Source organism: Ovis canadensis, chromosome 18, assembly GCF_042477335.2.
Source record: "Ovis canadensis isolate MfBH-ARS-UI-01 breed Bighorn chromosome 18, ARS-UI_OviCan_v2, whole genome shotgun sequence".
NCBI lineage: Eukaryota > Metazoa > Chordata > Mammalia > Artiodactyla > Bovidae > Ovis > Ovis canadensis.
In genome coordinates, this window is record NC_091262.1 from 47,835,726 (window position 1) to 47,859,628 (window position 23,903).

Below are 23,903 nucleotides of genomic sequence, written 5' to 3' on the forward strand. Positions count from 1 at the left end.
CTAGGGACACCCACCTGTGCCGGCAGGGTGCCCCTGGAGTGGCCCGGGGCTTCTGTCTCTTGCAGGCTTTCTGCCAGGTCTCCTCTTGCTCCCAACTCCCCAGGGTCCACCTGGAATCAGGGAAAGGGCTCTCCAAGGCTGTACGAATCCCAGGAAATGCTCCAGGATGGAGTTCTGAGAGCCCTGTGTGGAGCCCACTGCAGGCCAGCCAGTGGCAAATGGGCTCAGGGGTCAGCTAGGGGCTTGCTTGCTCTCCCAGGATACTAGATGAGGGTAAAGGTGAAGCTTTCAGACTCGTAGTGTTCTCCAGGGGAAAAGAGCCAAGGCCCGAGAGCTAGAGACTCTCCAGAGATTCCAGGCACACTGAAGACCCTGGGAAACCTAGCTCCTGGTCTGGGGCTTCGCCTCGGATTGTGTGGTGAGCGGTTTCTGGGCACCTGGTGACCTGGGTAGGCAGGCCCAGGACCACGCTTGTGCTGGTGGCTCTTACCGTCAGGGCTTGCGGCTGCAGAATGATGGGGGCCGACTGGTGGCGGTTCTTATCCAGCTCTGCCCGCAGTCTCGAGTTTTCCGTGAGCAGCACTGAGTAGACGTCAACAGGCAGATTCTCGCCCGAAGGACCCAGAGGAAGGCCAGAGGCCCAGAGCATGGGGAAGCCTGTGAATGTGGCCATAGATGTGCATGAGATAGGCTTTCCTGCCTCCATGTGCCTGGTCCAATCTGCCTCAGTGTTTTCCTTCTTTCTGCTCGTCCTCTGCTCCCCAGCCTGCTATGGCTCCCTACTGCCAGTGAGATCCACACGCCTCCAGAGGCCATCGTTCTAGGCTCTTTAGAATCTGACCTGGGTGATCTCCCTAATCACTGCCCCACCCTTTTTCCTGGGTCTGTTTCAGCTCCTCATCTCTATCTCTCCTCCTTTCTCTGCTTCTGGCATCCTTACTCCCTGAGCCAGGGCCTGGCTGTTTCCTCTCCCAAGATTGCCTTCTCATCTCTCATGCTAACCTCAGGGTTCCTGAAAGGCAGGCTCAACTTTCATTGTTTGTTAAAGGCCTTCAAAAATGCCCCCTCCCCACTGACACCTCCATGCAGTGAAGGCTGTCACAGGGCTGGGCTTACGGGGGTCCCCAATGAGGTGGCACAGAAATCCTCTGCTTGGGCTGACCTGATCCCGTGTGACCTGGTTCTCTTCTGCTCATCAGAGCTGCCTCGGATGGGCAGTTCTGGATGGCTTTGGTTAACATTGATGGAGAAAGCAAATCATGGACTTGACCAAAATATTTTTTTTCTGTTTATTTTATAGAAGCAGACTCTTTGAAGATACAGGGAGATGAGCATATAATTTGAAGGGTCCTGGAGTTAAGAAGTTGGTAACTGCTGCCTGGAAAAGCCCCACTTTGCAGGTAGCCCATCTCTGTTCACTTGAGTCTCAGAGCTGCTTCTGGAAGGTCAGAGCCTCTTTCTAGCATGGTTCACATGCTGTGTCCCCTCACTTGTGTTGAGGGGCTCCCTGGCAGGAGAAGAGAGTTCAGGGAGCCTCTGAAAGTGCTGAGTGTCTGAATGAATGGGGAACTAGCACCCTCTGGGCAGTTTGAAGGTGCTGCTGAAATTGAGAGGCTCCAAGAAGGCAGGGCCTCCAGGGGCAGGACGACAGCTGGGGAGCAGACTCACGCATGCTGGGCTTTCCCTGCGGCTTGTCCTGCAGGGGCTTGCCCCTCTTGCGCAGCTTGTCCTCCAGCACTTGCTCCATCTTCTCGATCACCTGGAGGGCAGAGCACAAAGGCTGGGCTGGCCCCGGGGCACCACACCTTCCCCTCAATGGCCAGGTCGGGCAACCTGGCCTTTCTGACACCTGCCTTCTCCTGGTGCCTCACGGTCTCCTCTAGCGCCTTCATCTTCTGCAGCTTGTCCTGGTAGCGCTTCAGCAGCGCAGCCTGTGGCTGCTGAGCCTGGTGTCGGAGGAGCAGCTCCTTTTCTTGATCATTCTTCTGACGGTGGGGGGCGGGGGAAGAGAGGGGAGAGAAGGGGGAACAGGGGTGCCCCTGGCCCCGAGGGTCTACCCTAGCCCCCTCTGCTCAGTCCTCCACTGCCCTGGCCCCCTGGCCCCTATGTCCCTCTCCCTTCTACTTTCAGACATTCCCTCCTGAGGGCCCTTCCCCTCTGCACTCTGAGCCCTGGCTTACTAGAATCAGTTCATTCTGCAAACGCTGCACCTTGTCCCTCAGCTTCTTCATGTCCAGCTCACTCAGCAGCAGTTTCTGCTTCATGGATGCTAGTGGTGGTGGAGGAGCTGGCTCAGGGAGGAGACACCTCCCAATTCAAATTGGAATACTTGAGGGTGGGCAGGTGGGGAGGGCAGATGTCTCTCAGTCCTGGGGCTTGAGACAGGGCTGGACTCTCAATTTCCTTCCCTGGAGAGACCCCAGACTCCTATTGATTAGCCCGTGTCCCGCAGCACACACACCTGGGAGAGGCCCCCACCTCCCTGTTCCCTAGCTGGCCTGCACGCCCTCACCCAGGTTCTGGGCCTTGTCAGGGCTGGCTGACTCCTCTTCTACCTCCTTCTGGGCCAGCTGGCTTCTCAGCATGCGGTTCTCTGCCTCCAGGATGCTGGTCTGTTTCCGCAGTGACAGGATGTCCTCTGCCATCTTCTGCATGGCCCGCCGGTAGTTGTTCATCTCCTGCGGACCCCGGAGCTCAGAGCTGAACCCCCAGCCCCACTGTGGCTGCCACCCAATATCGACATTCACACTTAGAGGTCAGCGGGTCACTCCCGAGGCCAAAGAACAGAGAGAATCCCAAGCTGTGCCCTCAAGTCTTAGCAACTCCTTGGAGGGGTGGTCATGACTGGGTCTTCACCCCTCCTGGTCAGTGAGAACAGCTGTGTAAATGTGCTCTTCTGGGGGCTTACATCTTTTCATGAGATGCCTTCTAGGGGGGACCCAGGCCTCAGACACCATTGAGGAAGCCCCTGAGTGATGGAGACTTGAAAACCTCCGGGCCAGCTCTCCAGGGCCTGGCTAAATTCGGGCCATTCTCACCTTCTCCTTTCTCCTTTCTTCCTTCTCTAATCCCTCTTCTTCTTTGTGTCACTGAGAACCCAGGGAAGACTCTCTCTGAAATCTCCCTGAAGGCCCCTTGGGAGCTGCCCCTGGGCACCAGCCTCCCAACCAGCCCAGGGGTCTTGAAGGGACCCAAGGTAAGCCTGGGAGACCCAGATAAGGACTCAGGGTCAGCGCTGGGATCCAGCTATAGGATCCAGGATATGAGGTGGGGCCAGGATGCCAGGCTCTGTCATTAGGATAGGATTCACAGCAATACTAACATCTGGTATTCATTGAGCATTTACCATGTTCTAGGTCAGGCCCGCCTCCTTCATTTAGCCTGTGAGGATGGGTTCTCTTATCATCCTCATTTTACCGATGATGAAGACAAGGCCCAGAGAGGTGAGTAGCCTGCTCAGTCACAAAACTAATGAGCGGCAGGGTCAGGGTCTGAAATCCAGGCCTGCTGGCCCTTGAATCCTTGTTCTTAAGCACTGCAATCCTGTCACGATGCCCCATATAGGGAAACTTCACAATATTTTGAGAAGTGATGAAAACAGATTATTACAAAGAATTATGATTTCAACTTGGGAAAAAAATTCATGTTTACCCTTGTGTGTACATAGGAGAATTCATAGGTTATATTTACACTATTTGTTTTATAATCAGAAATTCCCTACTGTTATTTACAAACACTTTTGTGAAGGTAGCTTCTTAAATATAAACAGTACAACAAAATAGAAAAGAGAGACTCAAAATGTGAAGCCAGAAAGGTCTGTGGAGGGGGAGGAGGGATGAGCTAGGTTGGGGGTGGAGCAGGAGGAGGGAAGCAAGGCCAGGGGGAGCTTGTGGCCTGTGGCCTTCCTGAGACTGTGCAGGCCTTGCAGGCGGGGGGTGGGGGCTCCAGCCAGGAAGGGGCTCCCAAGTCCTCAGGAAGCAGAGCTCGGTCCCCAACTCCCACCTGGGCCCCATGCTGACTGGGGATATGGCCTGGCTCCCAGTCACTGCCTCCAACCTGTTGCATGGTGGGCTGCTGGCTTCCCAGGGCGGGGTTTCCAGACAGCAGGGGCTCATCAGATACCACTTGTCACCTGCTGCTGTCTAGCCTTCTGGCTAGACTGCCTCTGAATGGTGCCAGCGCTGGGTCCGTCTCCCCAGCACCTGCCCCAGTCAAGTTTCAGGTCTTGGCTCCTGTAGATCTGCCCATCTGGTGCCCTCAGACAGCTACGTTAACTAGGACACTCAGCCCAGAGACTGCACCCCCTCAGGGCTTTGTGGTCGGGCCCCAGGCAGAAGCCCAGCTTGGCTACTGACTCACTGAGTGAGCTTGGACAAGCCCCTTCATCTTGCTGAGCCTCAGGTTCCTCTGACAGGAGGAGCATGGAGTTGCTGCAAGGTCAGAGTTCAGGAGCCCTGCCTCAGGCAGGCAGGCCTTGGAGGCAGCAGTTCCCATCCCACCCCATCACTGTTCTAGTATCAGCTTTAGTTAACAGGTCAGACCCCTTCCTCTTCGTCCTTGCTACCCTCAGCCTGGGTTCCCTTGCTCCCTCCTCTGCTGTGCTCTACATCTTCAATGTATAGCAGCCCCTTGATGGACAGGGGTTTGGGAGGCTCAGTAGACCGTCAAGAGGAATCACATGATATTTTTGAAAAATAAAATTCATCCCTCCTTTCCCTCCCTAGCCTAGTTCACGCTCTTCTCATGTCTTCTCTGAACAATTACGGCAGTATCCAAGTGGGTTTCCTTGATTTAGAATTATCTTTTAGAGAAAACACAGCTTGTCCAAGAAAACAAGTTGAAGGATGCTCCACACACTGCAAAGTGTGATTTTATTCTAGGAAATGCTCAGTCTCTGGATACAGGCAGTACTTACAAGGAATGACCTAGATTCAATTGTTCTGAGGCAGAGATGTCCACACTGTATTTTTAAGTTAAAAAAAAAAGTAGCAATGTGGCAAATTAATATGATCACATCCACAACTGATATGTGTACGTGTGAATGCACGTGTGCACGTGTGCATGAGAGCATACATACAGATGTATAGTAACAGTAGTAACTGCTCAGTTTGGGAAGGAAAAGGAACACTTGCTTAATCTCTGCATTTTTCTAAGAATTTATTCATGTTATTCATCTAATTAAAAATAACTTAAACCGAAATACATTGAGGGCTATACCATGTTCACAGAGTGAAAAACGAAATGTTTAAAGAGTTAGTTCTTCCTTACACTCATTCATAGACTCAATGTATTTTCAATTAAGATCTTAACCCTCTTGTATATGTGGAGAAACAGATGAACTGGTTCTATGAGAAATAAAAAGAATAAGTATCGCCAAAACGCTTTTGAAGAGAAACAGGTGGGAAGACTTGCTGTATCACCTGTCAAGATTTATGATAAAGCTACAGTAATTAAGACAGGGTAATATAACCGCAAAGTTTGACAAGCAGGCCAAAGCATGAGAGAGCCCGAATACAGATCCACGCATATATGGACCCTTAACATATGATGGTGCTACAGGGTGGTAGGGAAAGGACAGTCATTTTAATAAAAGGTGCTGCATAGATTGATATCTATCTGGAGAAAAGGGAAACTTGACTCCTATTACATACCATAATTAAAAATAAATCCCCCCCCCAAAAAAAAACAAATCCAGAGGGACTGTAGATCTAAGTGTAAAAGGTAAAACAATAAAGCCTCCAGGAGACGAGGATAAGAACATCTTTATGAACTTGGGGTAGGGAAAGGTATTTCAAAACAGGATATCTCCAAAAAGGGGAGACTTCCCTGATGGTCCAGTGGTTGAGATGCTGGCCTTCACCACTGTGGACCCAGGTTTAATCCCTGGTCGGGGAACTAAGATCCTACAAGCCACACAGTGTGGCAAAAAAACACAAAAAACAAAAAACAAACAAAAAAAAACAACCCAAAACAACAACGAAAACCCCAAACCAAAATATGCCAAAAAAGCACAAATCAGGATGGAAAAGATTGATAAATTGGTACATTTAAATTAAGATATTGTATTCATGTAGAGACATTATTAACAGGGTGAAATGCGCAAGAAAAGTGGGAGAAGATACTTGAAACAAACACAACCAAAGATGAGCTCATATTCAGATATAAAAACAACTCCCAGGCTTCTCTGGTGGTTCAGTGGTAAAGAATCCACCTGCCAATGCAGGAGACACAGGTTTGATCCCTAGTCCAGGAAGATCCCACATGCTGCAGAGCAACTAAGCCTCAACTACTGAGCCTGCGCCCTAAATCCCGGGAACCACAACTACCGAAACCCAAGCGCCCTACAGCCCACGCTCCACAACAAGAGAAACCACCGTAGAGAGAAACCCGTGAACCACAACTACAGTCATCCCTGCTGAAAGCAACTAGAGACAACTCTGCACAGCCACTAAGACCCAGCGTAGCCAATGAATACACAAGACATAAATAAATAAAATTATAAAAAACCAACTCCCACAAATCAATAAGAGAAAGACAGACTATGCAAGAGAATAACAGGCAAGAGATTTGAACTGACCCTCAACAAAATAAGCCAATAAGCATCGGAATCAGTGGCCACCCTCATTAGTCCTTTAAAACCAAAAAGATTCTGCTATATGCTGCCACACTGACTAAAACAAAAACAAAACAACCCTGAGCATACCAAATATTGGTGATGATGTAGCACAAGTAGAGCTCTTAGTCCCTGCTGGGGGAACGTGAAGTGCCACCATCCTTTCACAGATCTGTTCAGAAACTGGATCCTATTGAAGCTGAATGCCTGCATAGCCTATGATCTGGCAATTATACTCCTGAGTATATACCACCCCCCAAAATGCACATGCGAATGCATCAAGAGGCTGGTTTAAGAACATCACTAGTAGTATTATTTGTAATAATCTTAAACTGGAAATAACACAAGTACCCATCGCAGTAGAATGGTGGGAGAGTCATACAGTAAGATGCTACTCAGCAACACAAATGAATGAATGGTGGTCAGGGAAAACCACATGGAGGAATCTCTCAAACTAATTGTGAGCAAAAGAAGAAAGACACAAATCCCCTACTCTACAATTCCATACAGATTTTCTCTAAAAGCAAGTACACTTGGACGAGTTAAAAATCAGGGTATTAGATCCCCTCGGGAAGGTAGAGAGATGATGAGGGCATGAGGGAGCTTCTGGGGTGCTGGGAGTGCTCTTCTTGACCTGTAGGACCTGTAGGGGGTTACATGTGTATGTTCACCTTGCGATGATTCATCCCTTGTATGCATTTATGTTTTGCGTGTTTGTTTGAATGGGTGTTGTACTTCACATTAAAAAGTTAAAAACGTTTAATGAATTAAAAAAGAAAGGAAATCCTGGTCAACTTCAGTTAAATACAGGAAGCCTCCACATTTCCACCCCTTTGGAGAGCATCCTGGTTCTCAGCAATAGTGGGGTCCTTTCCAGCCCTGAGCTTTGGGTGCTCCCTGTGGGCCCTGGTTCTGGGCCCTGATCACAGCCTCTCCACCCTGTGAGGCTTATCCAGTCCTGTCTGGGAGAAATGGCCAGATCTGCTCTACCTTCCTGGCAGGGCCCTCTGAGAGCAAGCAGGCCCACGCTGACCCTTGTCGAGGGCCTAAAGGATGCCTCAGAACATCCTATGAGACTCAGATTAATTCACGTTTCCCATTGCCTGCAAATGTGGAGCGAGCCTTTGCACTCAGACCCTGCTAAAACCTGTGCTCTTTGCACCTACTGGATTGAGGCAGGTTGGGGCTTCACCCAGAGGGAAGAAGATTGGGATCCTGCCTTGACAGTAGCTGAGTCTGTCTACAGAAATCGAGGGGCACTGATGGGGGTTGTGGCCAGCACAGGCACCGGTGTCCATATGATGTCCCAAGGTCCCAGGGTACCCTCTGTCCCTGATGCCAAGGCTGCCTGGCATGGAGATGGAAGAAGGGCATCCTCAGCCTGCTCCTCAGGGAGCCAGAAGTGCCCAGGTCTCCCTGCGTTGGGACAGGTGGGCATGCAGCCTGCTTAGCACAGTGAGAAAACTGTGGCCTGATCCCATTGCTGCTTTACCAGCTTCTCCTTCAGTAGGTCCTGCTCAAGGTAGGGGGGCAGCGAGAGAGGCACTGGGCAGGGAAGAACCCTGCTAGATGCTGAGGTCCGGGTACCTTAGTCTATGTGTGTGCGGATGGGGAAGGCTGAGATCATCACGGCTGTGGTTCAGAATGAGTGCCTGAGGTTTGGAGCAGCTTTCTTCCTGCCCTGCTTCAACTTAGAGGCAAAATCAAGGCCTCTTACAAGCCATCCCCTTATGCCCATCAACCCCGCCCTTCCCCTCCAGCACTCTTATCTCCCCCTTCACATCTCTACTCAGGCTGAACTATTAATATCTGCAGAGAACCTCTCCCCCATTTCCACTACCTAATCTTTGATCTTTTATAGTCCACTCAGTAATTTGTAGTCTAAGGGACTACAAGGAGATCAAACCATTCAGTCCTAAAGAAAATCAATCCGGAGCGTTCATTGGAAGGACTGAAGCTGAAGCTCTAATATTTTAGCCACCTGATGCGAAGAACTGACTTATTGGAAAAGACCCTGATGCTGGGAAAGATTGACGGCAGGAGAAGGGGATGAGGATGAGATGGTTGGATGGCATCACTGACTCGATGGACACGGGTTCAAAGCTCCAGGAGATGGTGAAGGACAGGATGGCATCACCGACTCGATGGACATGGGTTCAAAGCTCCGGGAGATGGTGAAGGACAGGGAAGCCTGGCGTGCTGCAATCCATGGGGTCGAAAAGAGCTGGACATGATTGAATGGACAACAACAGTAATTTGTAATTGCATGAGGACTGGTAGTGTGTGTGCTCCTGAGAGTGCATGTGTGTGCACCTGTGCACGTTTGCGTGGCAGGAGTCCTGGGGAAGGGGCTGTGACCTTGGCCTGCCCCACGGGTCTAATCAGCTCCTCTTCTTATTGGGCTCACCCTTTCTAATGCTCTGTTACCTCTCACTCAGGAGTCTTGGGGGTGAACAAAGTTCTATTCTTAACACCCCTCCTCCTTGACAAAGAACGAGAGATGAGGTCCAGAGGAAGGGAAAAAAATAAATGGAGAAGGACAGTGTGGCTCCTGCTGAAGTGGGGAGGCCTTACATCAGCCACATGGCTGATGGGTTCTTGGGGGCTCCATCCCTCGGAGGTTAGCCCTATTGAGCTTCCACAGGCCCCACCACCACCCCCAGCCAAATCTCCCCTGGAGGGGTGGAGAGGGACCTGGCCCTGGATCACCCGCCCTCAGGCTCTACTCTTGCCAGCTTCCTCTATCCCAGGGGACCCAGAGGGGCGGCAACCTCCCTTCCTCTCCAACTCCACTCACCCCCACAGCTGAGCTGTGCTTCTCGACGGCAGCCCTGACCTCTCCAAACAGATTGGGCTGGGCTCCCGGCTCAGGGCCACGTTCTGCGTCACAGTGCAGCCTTGAGAAAACCCAGGACACCACGACCCAGATTCCTGTGGTGTGCCGGCCCTCCACTTGCCTCCTCCCCCTCCAGTTCCCAGGCTGCTCTGCTGTGGGGATCGTGGGCAGGACGTCAGCCTCACTCCTATCTCTCTGGGCCTGCACATCCTCTAGTGACAAGGACTCTACCTGTGCCCGACCCTGAGTGCCCACTGTACCCCCCTCACCCACTGGGACCCCAGCTCTCTGAGCAGCTGACGTGAGAGGCACCAGGTGGCCCTGGGTTTATAACTCCCCTGCTACAGGGTGTTGGTGGCCTTTGCTGCATGCACCTCCTCTCTGGCCCTGGAAGGGTAGTAACTATGCTCTGAGCCTCAGTGTCCTCATCTGTGGAATGGGAAAATAGTCTCATCTCAAGCGGTGGCTGTGGAATCAGGAAGTGTGATGAGGGTCTGCCTGGCTCTGGTATATAGGCTGCCTGAAGACACCACATCCCATCTTTGTTTTTTTGGCCACCTTGGCTTGTGGGATCTCAGTTCTCTGACCAGGGATTGAACCTGGGCCACAGCAGTGAAAGCCTGGGATCCTAACCACTAGGCCACTAGGGATCTCCCTCTACCTCCCATCTTTGTACCACTTTTGATAACCTACAAACTGGATACAAAGTAGAAATCACCTTACACGTATAAAGAGCAGGTGAGATAATGAGGAATTATTGGACATAGATGAAAAAAAAGTATCCGTGTGATAGCCCTGAGTACCAAGTCCAGAAGGTATGATTATCTGACTGCTCCCATTTTACAGAAGCTGAGGCCCAGCATCCACCTCAGCCTCCCTCACCTTTAATAAAAGAGGAGGGGTGGTGGTGATCTTTCACAAAAGCCTGAAGAGGGCAATGCTTGCCCCTCTCCCCCACAAAGAACTTTTTTACGGTGGAATCAGAGGCACTTCAGCCATTTGAGGCTGTTCAAATATCCCTGTGGCCACAACCAACTATGTTGGCCAAAGTGACAGTGAAAGTCGCTCAGTCGTGTCCGACTCTTTGTGACCCCATGGACTATACAGTCCACGGAATTCTCCCGGCCAGTATACTGGAGTGGGTAGCCTTTCCCTTCTCCAGGGGATCTTCCCAACCCAGGGATCAAACCCAGGTCTCTTGCTTTGTAGGCGGAGTCTTTACCAGCTGAGCCACAAGGGAAGCCCAAGAATGCTGGAGTTGGTAGCCTATCCCTTCTCTGGAGAGTCTTCCTGACCCAGGAATCAAACTGGGGTCTCCTACATTGCAGGCAGATTCTTTACCAACTGAGCTATCAGGGAAGCCCAGGTACGCCTTATACCTTCACTGTTCAGATGGTGAAGCGGAGGCAAGAAGGCAGCAGTGTGCCCAAGGTTGCAGAAACTCAGTCATAAAGCCTTGACTGGAAGCAGCTCAGCAAACATCCAGTCAAACAGCACTTGCTGAGTGCCACATGTGAGCTATGCTGGGGCCTCAGAGCCCAGAAGAGTCCAGACTGTTCCAGGAACGTGGTGGGCTCCCCTCTACACTGAGGAGGTGGCAGGAAGTGCCTGTGACAGAGGGAAACTCAGAGTCTTATTCCAGTCTCGGGGCAGGGTGGGGCAGGAAGGCTTCCTGGAGGAAGTGATCATCTGAGTTGACTCTTGGGAATGAGCTCTCTGGAGGTGGAGAGAGGGCTCTCCTGGCAAAGGCGTGTACACTGCTCAGTCGATCAGTCATACCTGACTCTTTGGAACCCCATGGACTGTAGCCTGCCAGGCTTCCCTGTCCACCGGATTCTCTAGGCAAGAATACTGGAGCGGTTGCCCTTTCCTCTTCCAGGAGATCTTCCTGACCCTGGAGTTGCAGAGTCTCCTGCATCTCTTGCATTGGGAGGGGGATTCTTTACCACTGAGCCCCCTGGGGAGCCCCTGGGCAGAGGAGATGCTGTGGCAAAGACAAGGAGGTGAGAGAGAGTGAGATTAGGAACAAAGCAGATGAGAGCAGGGTGCGGGGAGGAGAAATAGGGGTTCAGCTGGAGAGGTAGTTGGGCAGACAGAAGACGGCCTTGAAGGCCAGTCTCAGGGCCTAAGACTCCGTTCTGAAGGCCATGGAAGGGCCTAAGCTGTGGGGCAGGGGCTGCCTGTGATAAGACCTCTCAGGATGCTGAGCCCAGAAGATAAATCAGGAGAATGAAGGCTAAGAACAGTGAGCCAGGTGAACTTGTTAGGACCTGTATCAGGGGTAGGCAGTGGGTCTTCAGGGGAGGAGGCGCGTACATGGAGTACGGAGGCTGAGGAGTTGGCCTGAGGTGCAGTCAGGCTGGGTGGGAGGTACCTGTGTGGCTTCCAGGTGAAGGTGATGGTGGTAAGCTAAAGAATCTCAGCTGGAGATAAAGGGGTGGGAAGACAGCCTCCCAGGTGTGATGGAAACCTTGACGGGAGGAGATTTTCCAGAGTCAGAGGAAGTGTAGGGTGGGGAGAGGGGTTCAAGGACAAAGGAAAAGGGTGGTGGTGGGACAGGAGCCTTCAAGTTCAGGGAAATTGCCAGAGGGGTAGGAGGAAAAGGGGTGGGTGCAGGTTGACTTGGTCAAGGCCACAGAGCTTTAGAAAGGAGGGGAGATAGCCTTCTGCTTTGGCAGGTCAGGAAGCAACAGTTAGAACTGGACGTGGAACAACAGACTGGTTCCAAATAGGAAAAGGAGTACGTCAAGGCTGTATATTGTCGCCCTGCTTATTTAACTTATATGCAGAGTACATCATGAGAAACGCTGGGCTGGAAGAAGCACAACCTGGAATCAAGATTGCTGGGAGAAATATCAATAACCTCAGATATGCAGATGACAGCACCCTTATGGCAGAAAGTGAAGAGGAACTAAAAAGCCTCTTGATGAAAGTGAAAGAGGAGAGTGAAAAAGTTGGCTTACAGCTCACCATTCAGAAAATGAAGATCATAGCATCCGGTCCCATCACTTCATGGCAAATAGATGGGGAAACAGTGGAAACAGTGTCAGACTTTATTTTTTGGGCTCCAAAATCACTGCAGATGGTGATTGCAGCCATGAAATTAAAAGACGCTTACTCCTTGGAAGAAAAGTTATGACCAATCTAGACAGCATATTCAAAAGCAGAGACATTACTTTGCCAACAAAGGTCCATCTAGTCAAGGCTATGGTTTTTCCAGTGGTCATGTATGGATGTGAGAGTTGGTCTGTGAAGAAAGCTGAGCGCCAAAGAATTGACGCTTTTGAACTGTGGTGTTGGAGAAGACTCTTGAGAGTGCCTTGGACTGCAAGGAGATCCAACCAATCCATTCTAAAGGAGATCAGTCCTGGGTGTTCTTTGAAAGAAATGATGCTAAAGCTGAAACTCCAGTACTTTGGCCACCTCATGCGAAGAGTTGACTCATTGGAAAAGACTCTGATGCTGGGAGGGATTGGGGGCAGGAGAAGGGGACGACAGAAGATGAGATGGCTGGATGGCATCACCGACTTGATGCACATGAGTTTGGGTGAACTCTGGGAATTGGTGATGGACAGGGAGGCCTGGAGTGCTGCAGTTCATGGGGTTGCAAAGAGTTAGACACGACTGAGTGACTGAACTGAACTGAACTTGGATAATGGCACATGCAGCAATATAGACCAACTTTCCCTGTAGATAAGCTGCAAAGCTGGATACAAAGTAGAAATTACCTTCTTAAACATATAAAGGACTGGTGTGACAGTGAGGAATTAACGGAATAGGTAAGAGAGGAGGTTGGGGTGGGGTGGAGGAACCCATACAATAGAATACTATACAACAATGTAAAAGAGGACCCACAGCACCCCACAACCATACAGATGACTGTCACACATAAAGCTGAGCAAATGAACCATACACAAAATAAAACACGTGACGTGATGCTCCTTATAGAAAGTTAAAAACAGGGCCTATTAGGTCATAGTGATGAGGGAGATGTACGGAAGTGTTGATAATATAAAGAAATAAAGCAAAAGGGACTTCTCTGGTGGTCCCGTGGCTGACTGAGCTCCCAGTGTGGGGGCTTGGGTTTGATCCCTGGTCAGGGAACTAGATCCCATGTGCCGCCAACAAAAAATCCTCATCCTCCAGAAAACCCCCTCTCCATCCCTAGGTCTCTCTTCCACCCTGTATCCTCAGCTAAGGATGCCACATGCCATAACTAAGACCCAGCACAGCGAAATAAATTTAAAAAGAAAGAACAAGCAGCAGCAGCAGAGTATAAGACATGAGCGGGTCCAGGGGTCATGTCTAGGAGATGAGAAGCACCAGGGACTTGGGGTGCTGGTGATATTCCAATTCTAGACCTGAGTGCTGGTTTCATGGATGTTTACTTTAAGATAATTTGGTTGTGTTTAATTTTTCTGTTCAGCGCAATTGTCTCCATGGGGGTTGTATTTCACAATTTAAAAGGGTTTTGATAAAAGGTGGGGTTTACTAGCTTTCCAATCTGTACAGGAAGCCTCTGGGCGGGACCTGAAGGAAATGGCCCCTGGTGGCCTTGGCCAGCACTCTGAGTGCCAGGAGGAGGGTGTACAGGAGGAGGACAGAGGATGTGAAAGGACAGAGGTAGCTGGGGATACCGGGTAGAAGAGAGACCTGGGGATGGTGAGGGGGTTTTCTGGAGGATGAGGAGACATGCAGGGAGAGGTGTTTAGGGGTCATGGATTGGAGCATGGGAATTTAGGGCATTGGCGGGGCCTTCATGCTCCAAGGGGAAGGAAGAATCCTGGGGTGTCCAGATCAAAGGTGGCATGGGTGACAGGGCTCTGCAGGGGGTGGAGTGGGTGCAGAGGGTGGGTGGGGAGGCCCAGCCAGGGGCTAGGTGTGCAGGGCTGCGCATGCACCCTTCCAACTTTGCCCTTCCCTGGGGAACCACCCAACATCTGGGTCCCCAGGCCTCAGGGATCCCTGACTGGCAGGCTACCTGCAGTGTGGTCTGCCTTTGCAGCCGGCAGAGGGCACTCGCCTTCCACAGATGCTCTGGCTTCGGCCTGCAGTGGGAAGTATGGCCTGAGTGGGCCCCGTGCTCTTGGGGAGCATGTCTAGGGGTGCTGTCCAGCCGCAGGCACACACCTTCTTCCCCCCGGTAGTCTAACCTGCCATCTCACACCTCCTGCCTCAGAACTCTGTCTAGGAGATTCTGCTGAGAACTGCCCATGGAGACCAGAGAGGTGCAGTAATTTACCAGAGGTCACACAGCAAATCCTGCTCCTCAGCTGGGACTTCTGTCCCGAGCCAGCCCCAGGGAAAATGATGGGGTTGAGTAGGGAGAGATGGGACTTGGGACAAGAGCCATTTCAAAGCACTGAAGCGACCCTGACATACATACACATACATGGCTGACCACTGTGCCAGAGGAACAGTTGAGAGGGACTTGGGTGCAGTTTAAAACGTGTACGCCACGCCCTCACGCACACACCCCAAAGCCTAAATCTTTACAAGTCCTCCATCCTCCCAGGAAGATACACAAAGCCCAGGTTGACCTGTAAGGGTCACGGAGCCTCATGACAGCAGCTCCCCTTTGTTGAACGTCTGTCACTGGCCAGGCCCTTTATGTACTTTTTCTCTGCCCTGAGCAATGAGTCTGCAAGGGAGGCATTTTCAGACCCAATTTGCTGAGGAGGAAGCTGAGGCCCAGAGTGGGAGGAGCTGAGTGATGTGTTCAAGGTTGCCCCACTCTCAGAGGCAGAGCTGCAGTTCTACCTGGGGTGCTCTGGGCATTGTGGAGGGAGGCTGCTATGGTGCCCAGGAAGCCAAGCCTGGGGTAGGGTTACTGAGCTGCTGTCTCCAAGGGGACAGGACGAGCTGCCACCCTGCCCTTGACCTTCTCCATTCTCCAAGGACTGGGGCTATCTCCTAGGCAAAGTGTCTGCCTTGGGGTGGGTGTGTGCACATTCCCTTCAAGCAAGGTGTTTTAGGAGCCCTTAGAAGCTGCTTTTTTGAGTCAGAGACAGAAAGATTCATTTCTACCCACATACCCCCTTACCCTGGTCTGGCCAGGCCTTGGTGTTCCTGGACTCCTACACAAGCAAGGAGGGCCCATTTCTATTCCCTCATAATCCCTCTGCCTTTGTGTGTGTGTGTGTTCAGTCGTGTCTGACTCTTCACAACCCTGTGGACTGTAGCTTGCCAGGTTCCTCTGCCCATGGGATTCTCCAGGCCAGGATACTGGAGTGGGCTGCCATTTCCTCCTCCAGCAGACCTCCCCAATCCAGGGATCAAACCCGTGTCTCTTGCATCTCTTGTATTAGCAGGCAGGTTTTTTTTTACCATTAGGACCACTTGGGAAGCCCCCGGCCCTTGAGAAACCAGCTAAGACTGTAGGTATATCCACCCTCCCCTCAGGAATTCCCTCTGCCCAGAAGGACACAGGGATGGGGCAGCCTCCTCCACTGCTCCTGGCTGACTGGTCTGATCTCTGGAGCCTTCTGCAGGCAGGCCTCATGGTTCTCCGCTTCTCTTACATTTGGTCTTTCTTTGTGCTCTCTCAATACACAGCCTACCTCTCTGATCAATGAAAGAGGGCTAGAAAGGCTGTGTTCCTCCTCTTATTGAATCTAATCTCCCTCCTTGTGTAACTGGATGAGCCTCAGAGACTTTGCAGAATGGCACATTGCAAAGTTCTGGGACTTCTCAGGCCAGGTCATCAGAATCTTCATAGCGTCCACCCTTCCTCCTGGAAGCCTTGCTGTTCCCCTAGAGAAGAATGTCCACTACCCTGAGGTGGCCATGCTGTGAGGAAGCCCAAACTAAGTGTGTGGGAGAGAGATACCTGCCTGGCCCCAGCCTCCCTGGGCTGGGAAGTCATGGCGGCTAGGAACCCACATATCATGGATTGAGACCAGGCCTCCCTGTTGTGCCTTGGCCTAGCTCCTGACCCGCAAAACTGAGAATGATAAAAGAAGACATTACTGCTTTAAATTCGGGATGCTTATTATGCAGCAAGAGGTAACTGGAACCTTCTGCCTGGCCTCAGGAGCCCTCTAATTGCTCCACGTGCCTGCATAATAAACTTCCAAATCAATTTCAAGGCCATCTGTCACAGCACAACCATATCACCTGGCCACTAAGTTCAGGGGCGAGCCTTCCTGGGCTCCTCCCTATCTCTGAAATCTTACTGCTCTGTCTAGAAGACATCTTTGACCTCCACCCCCACTCTAGCTTGGCACTCCTTACCCTACCAGTCTCTGCTTAGCTCCTGGAAAGTGTTAGTAGTTCGGTCATGTCCAACTCTTTGTGACCGCGCGGTCTGTCCATGTGATTTCCCAGGCAAGAATACTGAAGTGGGTTCCCATTCCCTTCTTCAGGGGATCTTCCCAATCCAGGGATCGAACCTGGGTCTCCGGCACTGCAGGCAGATTCTTTACAGTGTGAGCTACCAAGGAAGTCCTTAGCTTGTGGAAGATCCTGACTTATGGAAGGACCTCTCCTCCTCTCCACAACCTCTGGTTGCCATTCTGAGTTGGGGAAGTAGGGTCAGGAAGACCCCCCTGCCCCAACCCTGGAGTGGTGGCCAAGGACCCTGCCAGATTGGTCATCAATTTGATGGGCAGAGCTCCTATAGGTCCCCTCAGGATGTCTGAGAGGTCACTCTTAGCTAATCTGTAGCTTTAAGGGGAAATTAACCACATTTCTTTAAAATGGAAACACTCGGTTTGTACAAATTGGTGTCGTTTCTGTAGTTCCTGAGATCAGAAGTCTGAGCAGGGGAGCCAGGGGAGAGGACAGAGGTTGTGCCTGACCACAGCAGTCAACAGCAATTCCGAGATGCTGGACCTGATCTGTGTGATTATCTATAGTGTTTTTGTGGTCTTGAACTTTTGCATATGAATCAAAAGTTTTTTCTACCATGAGCATAAGCCTATGCAGAACTTCAAAATTAATCCAAGTGTTGGGTTTATGGTCAGTTACCAATATGACCAGTACTTCTTGGCGGATTTCTCCTCTCTGAGGCTCTAATTGGATAGACCTTAGGAAATTTGTTCTAGAAGAAAGAAGTTGTAGTTCTGTCTGAGTCACTATTGATCTTACTAGATGGAACCCACTTGGCCAATCAATCATACTGGCCCTAAGCAAGATCTTTAAATTTACTCAGGCTCAATCAGAGAAATGACCTAAATTTCAGTCAAAGAATACAACTTCTCGATTATTAGGAGGGACCCCCCCCCTCAGTTATGGGATGGATTTATACATCAGGCTATTATGGCTTAAATTGAAGGGACCACCCCCCCTTATGTCAGGGACAGTTAAATCATACTAAGGATAATCAGCCTAATAACACTAGGAAATTGGGGCTGATGCCTTATTGCCCTTAAAGATAGAGATGGATACTAAACAGATTGGGTCAGCTGACCAGGGATGTACTGGGCAGCATCTAATGGAAGTTCTTGGCTTAAATTCTTACTTATGACCTTATAAAGCCTACTAGTTATATTGGAGGAGGAAATGGCAACCTACTCAAGTATTCTTGCCTGAAGAATTCCACGGACAGAGGAGCCTGGTGGGCTACAGTCCATGAGGTCTCAAAGAGTCAGACACAGCTGAGCAACTAACACTCACTCACATATTATTATATTCTGCCTATTTTACAAGATTATTATTTCTTGTATTCTCCAGTGTGTGACAGCTACTGATAAGAATGATGGCTGGTGAGTTGAAATGACCGACCAGATAAACGGATCAATGATTGCAATAGTGTAGTTACAGATATGGAAAGAAGCAACAAGAGGGAATCTTCTCTTGGACCATAACAGATTAGTTAGACATGTCCAGAGACTTCTGGGTGTGTTTAACAGGGTCTAGTCCAACAATAGTCCATCGAGGGACCTAGCAATGGAATCCCTGCCGACTCAGCAACGAGGATTTCTACTAAAAATTGGTCATGCAACGCCTCCCAAACCTTGGTCGAATTTATGAATGTCCCTAATCCAGTTCCATGTATAGTACACCCTGAAAGAAATTCAGGGCAAAAATCAGGAATGAGGCACTCTGTGCTCTGGGAAAAACAGCAGAAGAAGCCTTCAGATAGTTAGGTACATTTTCAGGAGAAAATTGTATGAATCCAGAATCTTGCATCTTCCCCTACGTAGAAAAGCACTAAAACCATGAACTGAGATATCTGTTCCTCGTAACTAAGAGCAGCCTTCTACCGAGATGAGTGCTTGGTGGCATGGACTCCTTTCTCCACAGTCACATATGTGCTTGCTGACCTCCCCCACTACCTCTCTGAAGGAGCTCCATCAGAGCTAGGAGACAGGCTGAATCCTGAGCTATCGTCCTAATTCCCTACATAAAACTGAACTCACAGATCTCAGCTTGTGCAATTTTTTTTCCAGTTGGTGCCTCCACCCGACACCTCCACACCTCAGATGTCAGCTGAGCCTCCCAAACACAAGCAAATCTGTGCAAATTGCAGTTCAAAACAGGTTCCCTGAGGGGGAGGCAGTTGCCTCTTTGTTCAGCCCAAGGTTACAGCAATGGAACGGAAGGAGTGAAATTTCCTTTCCTTCTGCTCTTTCTTTTCCTTCCAGTGGCAGCAGAGACGGCGCCTGGAAAGCTTTTGTGTTCAGCACAGTAAAGCTTGGAGGGGTGATGGCAAGGCCTTGGTTGCTGACCCCAAGCTCTGCCTAGGTGGCCCCTGCCGAGTCAGCTGGCTAATTGAGCAGAGCCTGGACAATGGAGGGGGGTGGGGCTGGCTTGGGGGAGGGGCTTCCTGAAGGATGCTTTCTCCCATTCCCATTTCCCTTCCCAGGCCTCCCTGTGGACCTTCAAGGCTCCACTCTGGACCCTCCTCCTCCAGGAAGATCTCCTGGGCTACCTCCATTATACCTCCTCAGGTATGGAGATCAGAGACCTGCCTCTCCTAGACTCAGCTTGGGGGTGGCTTTTGATCTCAGCCCAGGGAAGTTGAGGAACAGGCACTCATGGCATTGATGAGCAGACAAATCCCTGCCCTGGCTTTACAGGCTCTGCTTACTCTCCCATAAGGACCCCTTCCCCTGTGCTCATGTCCTGCCAGCCTCCTCCCTGGTTAGAGCTTTGCTGTCCGTGAGTGCTCCATGTGGGGTGTGAGGAGAGCCCTGGTTGGAGGCCACAATCTTGGGTTTTAATCTAGCCTCTGCTCAAATCAGCTGTGTGACCCTAAGCAAGGCCCTGACCTACTCCAGGTCTCCTGATCTGTGGGCTGGAGATATGCTCCCTCATGGGCCTGCTCTGGGTTCTTGCCATGAAGAAAGAACAAAGGCTTTGGCTCCTGGAGTCTGAAGGAGAAAGGTGTCCCTATCCCAGGCAAGGCAGGCCCCTTGGCCTAATGCTGATTCCCCTCCTTTTGGATGACCCCACCTGCCTCTGATGCTGGGTAAGATGGAAGGCAAAAGGAGAAGGGGACAGCAGAGGACAAGAAGGTTGGATGGCATCACTGACTCAATGGGCATGAATTTGAGCAAATTCCAGGAGATAGTGAAGGACAGGGGAGCCTGGCATGCTGCAGTCCATAGGGTTGCAAAGAGTCTGACGTGACTTAATGACTGAATAATCTGCTTTGTTCTTCACCCTCACTGGCCCTTATGAGCTCTGGCCCTATCAACAAGACCTCCTGGCCTGACTGCCCCAGGCTAGCCCAGCCCCAGCCACTTTCTAGGATATAGGACTGGACCTCCAAGAGACCAGAGACAAGCCCTGAGTTAGCAGGATGCAGCGGTCACTTTAAGGGGTGTTTCCAGAAGTCCTTCTCTCTTCCCTTTCTGGGTTCCCAGGTGTGGGCTCGGGTAGCCTGGGCTGGGCCTGGGAGCCCCACAGAGGTTCCAGTGACCACAGGCATCCAGTGGCCAGTGGCTGTGGGGGCCTGATCTTCTAGTCCTTCCTCTACCTTTGGGAATACCTTTATCGGTTGCTAGGCAACACACCCCAACACACCTGGCTGCTAGGTAAGCCAACCCATCCTCCCAGAACCAGCGGTATGGGGGCAGACTTACAGAGTGGCTGTCCAGGAGGCCTGGGGCAGCCTGGGGGGCTGGAGGGGATGGAGACTCTGGTTCCCCCATCTTTCCTGCTAGCAGTTCCGTTCCCCAGGATGGGCCCCCAGGGACCGTTGCTACAACAAGTGCCTGCCTGGTGACTAAGCCCTGCCCTGCGCTGGAAGCAGGCAGGCCCAGGGGACCACTCCCGCTTTGTTCCAGGGTGAGGGCATCTGGGTGGGGTGGCTGGAATCAGGCTAGGCTTATTCCTTAGCCAGGGAACTGCAAGGAGATGGCAGGACCTGGAAGGGCTGTGGGGCCAGGAGACCAGGAAACGGGCAAGACCCTGAAGGGCTCCGACCTTCTGTCTCCCCAAGCCCAGTCTCAGCATCCCCCCCGACCTGCCCTCTATGTAGACCTCAGTCTCCCGTTAGTCTCGCCATCCATTCCCACTGTCTCTGCCTTTTGGTTACCCCGTAGCCTAGTCTCCCCTGTCCTCTTCCCTTTAGCCTCCTCCTATTTTTAGCCCTCAGTCTCCCTTCTCTCTGGCCCTTGAACCCTCAGCAGTCCTCCTGCAGTGGTCCAGGCCGGGCTCACTTTTCTCCTGCAGCTGCATAGCGAGGCCTAGGGCCCCAAGCCTGACCCCCGGGCCTTCCCATCTCCGCTGTCCTGATAGTCTGGACAAATTCCTTTCCTGTTAGTTCAGTGGAGACAGCATGGGTGGATGTCTTTAAAAGGAACTCCCTGGGAAGCAAATGGAAAACAAACCCAAACAAGGCAGCCCACCACCTAGAAACGGCCTTGGTCTCTAAGGCAAAGCCATCTGCTACAACTGCCCTTGGCCTGGGACTGCCGAGACACCCTCCTAGGGCTTGGCGTTTTCTGTCTGGCTTTGCCCCAACTGAGCTGGGTCCAGCCTGTCTATCTCAGACAAGCTTGGTCCCAAAGCCTCCTCTGATGGCCCCACCCCTCCATCTGCCCCTAGCAAGATGTCTACATGAAGCTGGGACTCCATATATATTTGCTTATCTATTTAATAAATGCATGGAGGAACGATGGGGGTTTCTGGGGTTTCAGTGGTGGTTCAAGAAGACAGTCCAAGACAGACAGCTTGACCTGTTTCCAAAGCTCCAGCCTGTCTAAGGCACCCCCACCCCCGACTGCTGGGTGCTAGCCCAGGGTTCTGTGTGGGTGGGGGCCCCTGTCAGTATTGTAGGTGGGCTCTTACTCCTTTCCTTGGCAGGCCTCATTTCTCATTGAATTTACTCTGAGACCCTGTAGAATTCACTCATTCCTCATGGGGTTTCTTCCTCTCTATCATATGAATATGATATCATAAAGGCAGGAGTATGGAGCAGGATAAGCTCCACACAGCTCTGGGGCTCATACCTGAGCTGGCTGGGAGCTGTGGGAAGGCAGTGGGCTTTGTGTTTGCTCAGCACTGTGTTCGAGTCCCACCCTGGGCCTCAGTTTCCTCCTCTGTGAGGTGGGGAGTGTGATCACACCCACCTCCCAGAGCTGCTAGGGGGCAAGGATACTGAGGCTGGGGCAAGGGGGTGGGTAGAGCTCTAATCAGAGTGCCTGGCATGTGAGCAGCTCTGGAAATGTTATCATCTCCTCTGTGGGACCCCTGGGGGTTCTAACCCTTCTCTAAGGAAATGAGGCTTGTGAGGGATTTGGCCACCCTTTCTGGGCAGCGGCAGCCTCTCAAATGGCATCCCAGATATGGGCCTAGACCTTCCTGGTCCTGCCCCTCAGCCTCCCCACAGGGGAAATAGGCTGCTGCCTTCTGGTGTATCTCCCATCTCCACCCACCTCCATCCCAAGATCCCAGGGAAGAAGCCTGGGATATAGGCAAAGCCAGAGTAACATCCTCTCCCAGCCTGGCCTTCAGCCGCCCGCCCCCTCAATGAGAGGGGCCCTGGGCTCGCACGCCTGCCGCGCTGCCTATCGATTGAATCTGCTCCCATCCTCGGGCGTGCCATGAATTTTTCATCAAAGGCCTGTAGACTTTGGGAAACGCACAATTAGAAGCCCCATCAATAATGCACCGTGCAGAGGCATTGCTGAGCTCAGCCAGGCCCCAGACACGGCTGTCTTCCAGTCTGCTCTGGTGGGAGGTGGGAGTGGAGCCCTCGGGGGTCCGTCACTGGACCCCATAAATGTGGGATGCTGGGAGGTGGGAAGAAGCTGGACTCAAAGACTTGAGCCTGCCCCCTTGAAGCCTTGTCTCAGTCACTTCATCCGTAGAATGGGTGCTGAGGAGTCCTACTCCTTAAAGCGTGGTGAGGCATAGCAGAGTTGCTAGGGGAATTCTAGGGTTCTTTGTGGGGCTGGGGGATATCCTTCCTCTGTGGATTCCAGGAAAGCAGGGTAGGCACCAGGCTGGGGTGGGGAGGCAGTTGAGGGAAGAAGAGGGAAGCCTGGTGGCACTGAGGCAGAGGTTATTCACTCAACTCCTTGGTCAAGGTCCAATGTGGCCCCGGCCCTGCCCCCTCCAGCCTCAAAGCCCAGCTCCCCTTCCACGAGCGCTTCTGTCGTCTCAGAACCAAGGCTGGGGGAAGAACAGAGGCTCTGTCCTATTCTCCTCTAAGCCGTTACAGTTCTTCCACAGGCAAGATGGAGGCGCCTTCACCCTATCTCTGCAGATCCCTTCTTAAACAGTCTCCCTCCTGACCAAGCCTTTCCACTCTCCTTGGCGAGAAGCGACGGCAGCTTCCTTTGCTGAGTTTCGAGAGCTTGAGCCAGACCCGAAGCGCTCATCATGGGCAGGCTCTGTTCTAAGTACTTTGTAGAGATGAATTTGATTTCATCCCTCTAGGAACCCAGTGAGGCAGCTGCCACTACCTCCATTCTACAAAAGTGGGCAGTGCAGCAGGAACCTGTCCCAGTGGAGGAGATGGCTCGAGTCCACTCTGTTAACCACCTGCTCGGACTCTGGGGCTGGCTGTCCTGTCCTCAATTGGCCTTCGGGTCCCCTGAGGCAGGGCTTATACTCTCCACTTCCTCACTGACTAGGGCTGGGATCTTGCCACTGCAGGGCCTAGGGCTCTCCGGCTCCCAGTTCAGGGGAACTCAGAGCAGGGCCTGGAGGTCTCATAACACCCACCCTGACCTACTCCCCCCACCCTACAGGCTCCAAGACTGGCTCCAACATCCTGAGGCTGTCCTGGGCTCTGCCCTTCCCTGCAATAAAGCACATCAACACACGGGAGAGGAGGAGGCTGGGACCGAGGTGATTTGTCCCATGGCTTCTGGCACGTTGCCGTATTTCTTCGGGCCCTGCCAAGCTATGGGCCTCTGCTTCAGCCTAGGAGGGGGCTTGTGGGCACCCCAGGCTCTGTGTCCCTGCACATGGGCTGTGTGGGGCCTCAGACACCAGCACCTGGAGGCCTGGCATACGCCAAGGGGGTTTGGGTCTCCATTTCTAAAAGCCTCTCCT

The 23,903-nt window shown here is 51.8% G+C and overlaps 1 protein-coding gene across 24 annotated transcripts in view; it reads right to left on the minus strand.

Moving 5' to 3' along the window:
• Positions 1 to 23,903, minus strand: part of CCDC33 (coiled-coil domain containing 33) — a 136,873-nt gene that overhangs the window by 4,189 nt on the left and 108,781 nt on the right. For 19 of the 24 annotated variants that reach the window (XR_011250310.1, XR_011250309.1, XM_069559579.1 and 16 more), the window contains 6 exons: positions 2,513 to 2,678; positions 2,181 to 2,269; positions 1,854 to 1,985; positions 1,669 to 1,759; positions 491 to 657; positions 15 to 110 (listed from right to left, as the gene is read on the minus strand). Coding sequence is in view for 22 of the 24 variants with exons in the window: in XM_069559579.1 (XP_069415680.1) it covers positions 15 to 110; positions 491 to 657; positions 1,669 to 1,759; positions 1,854 to 1,985; positions 2,181 to 2,269; positions 2,513 to 2,678 (741 nt within the window). In the remaining 2 variants the exon portion in view is untranslated. Of the gene's footprint in view, positions 1 to 14; positions 111 to 490; positions 658 to 1,668; positions 1,760 to 1,853; positions 1,986 to 2,180; positions 2,270 to 2,512; positions 2,679 to 20,479; positions 20,583 to 23,903 lie in introns of those variants that run through there. The other 5 variants (XM_069559583.1, XM_069559584.1, XM_069559582.1 and 2 more) reach the window with 2 other exon arrangements.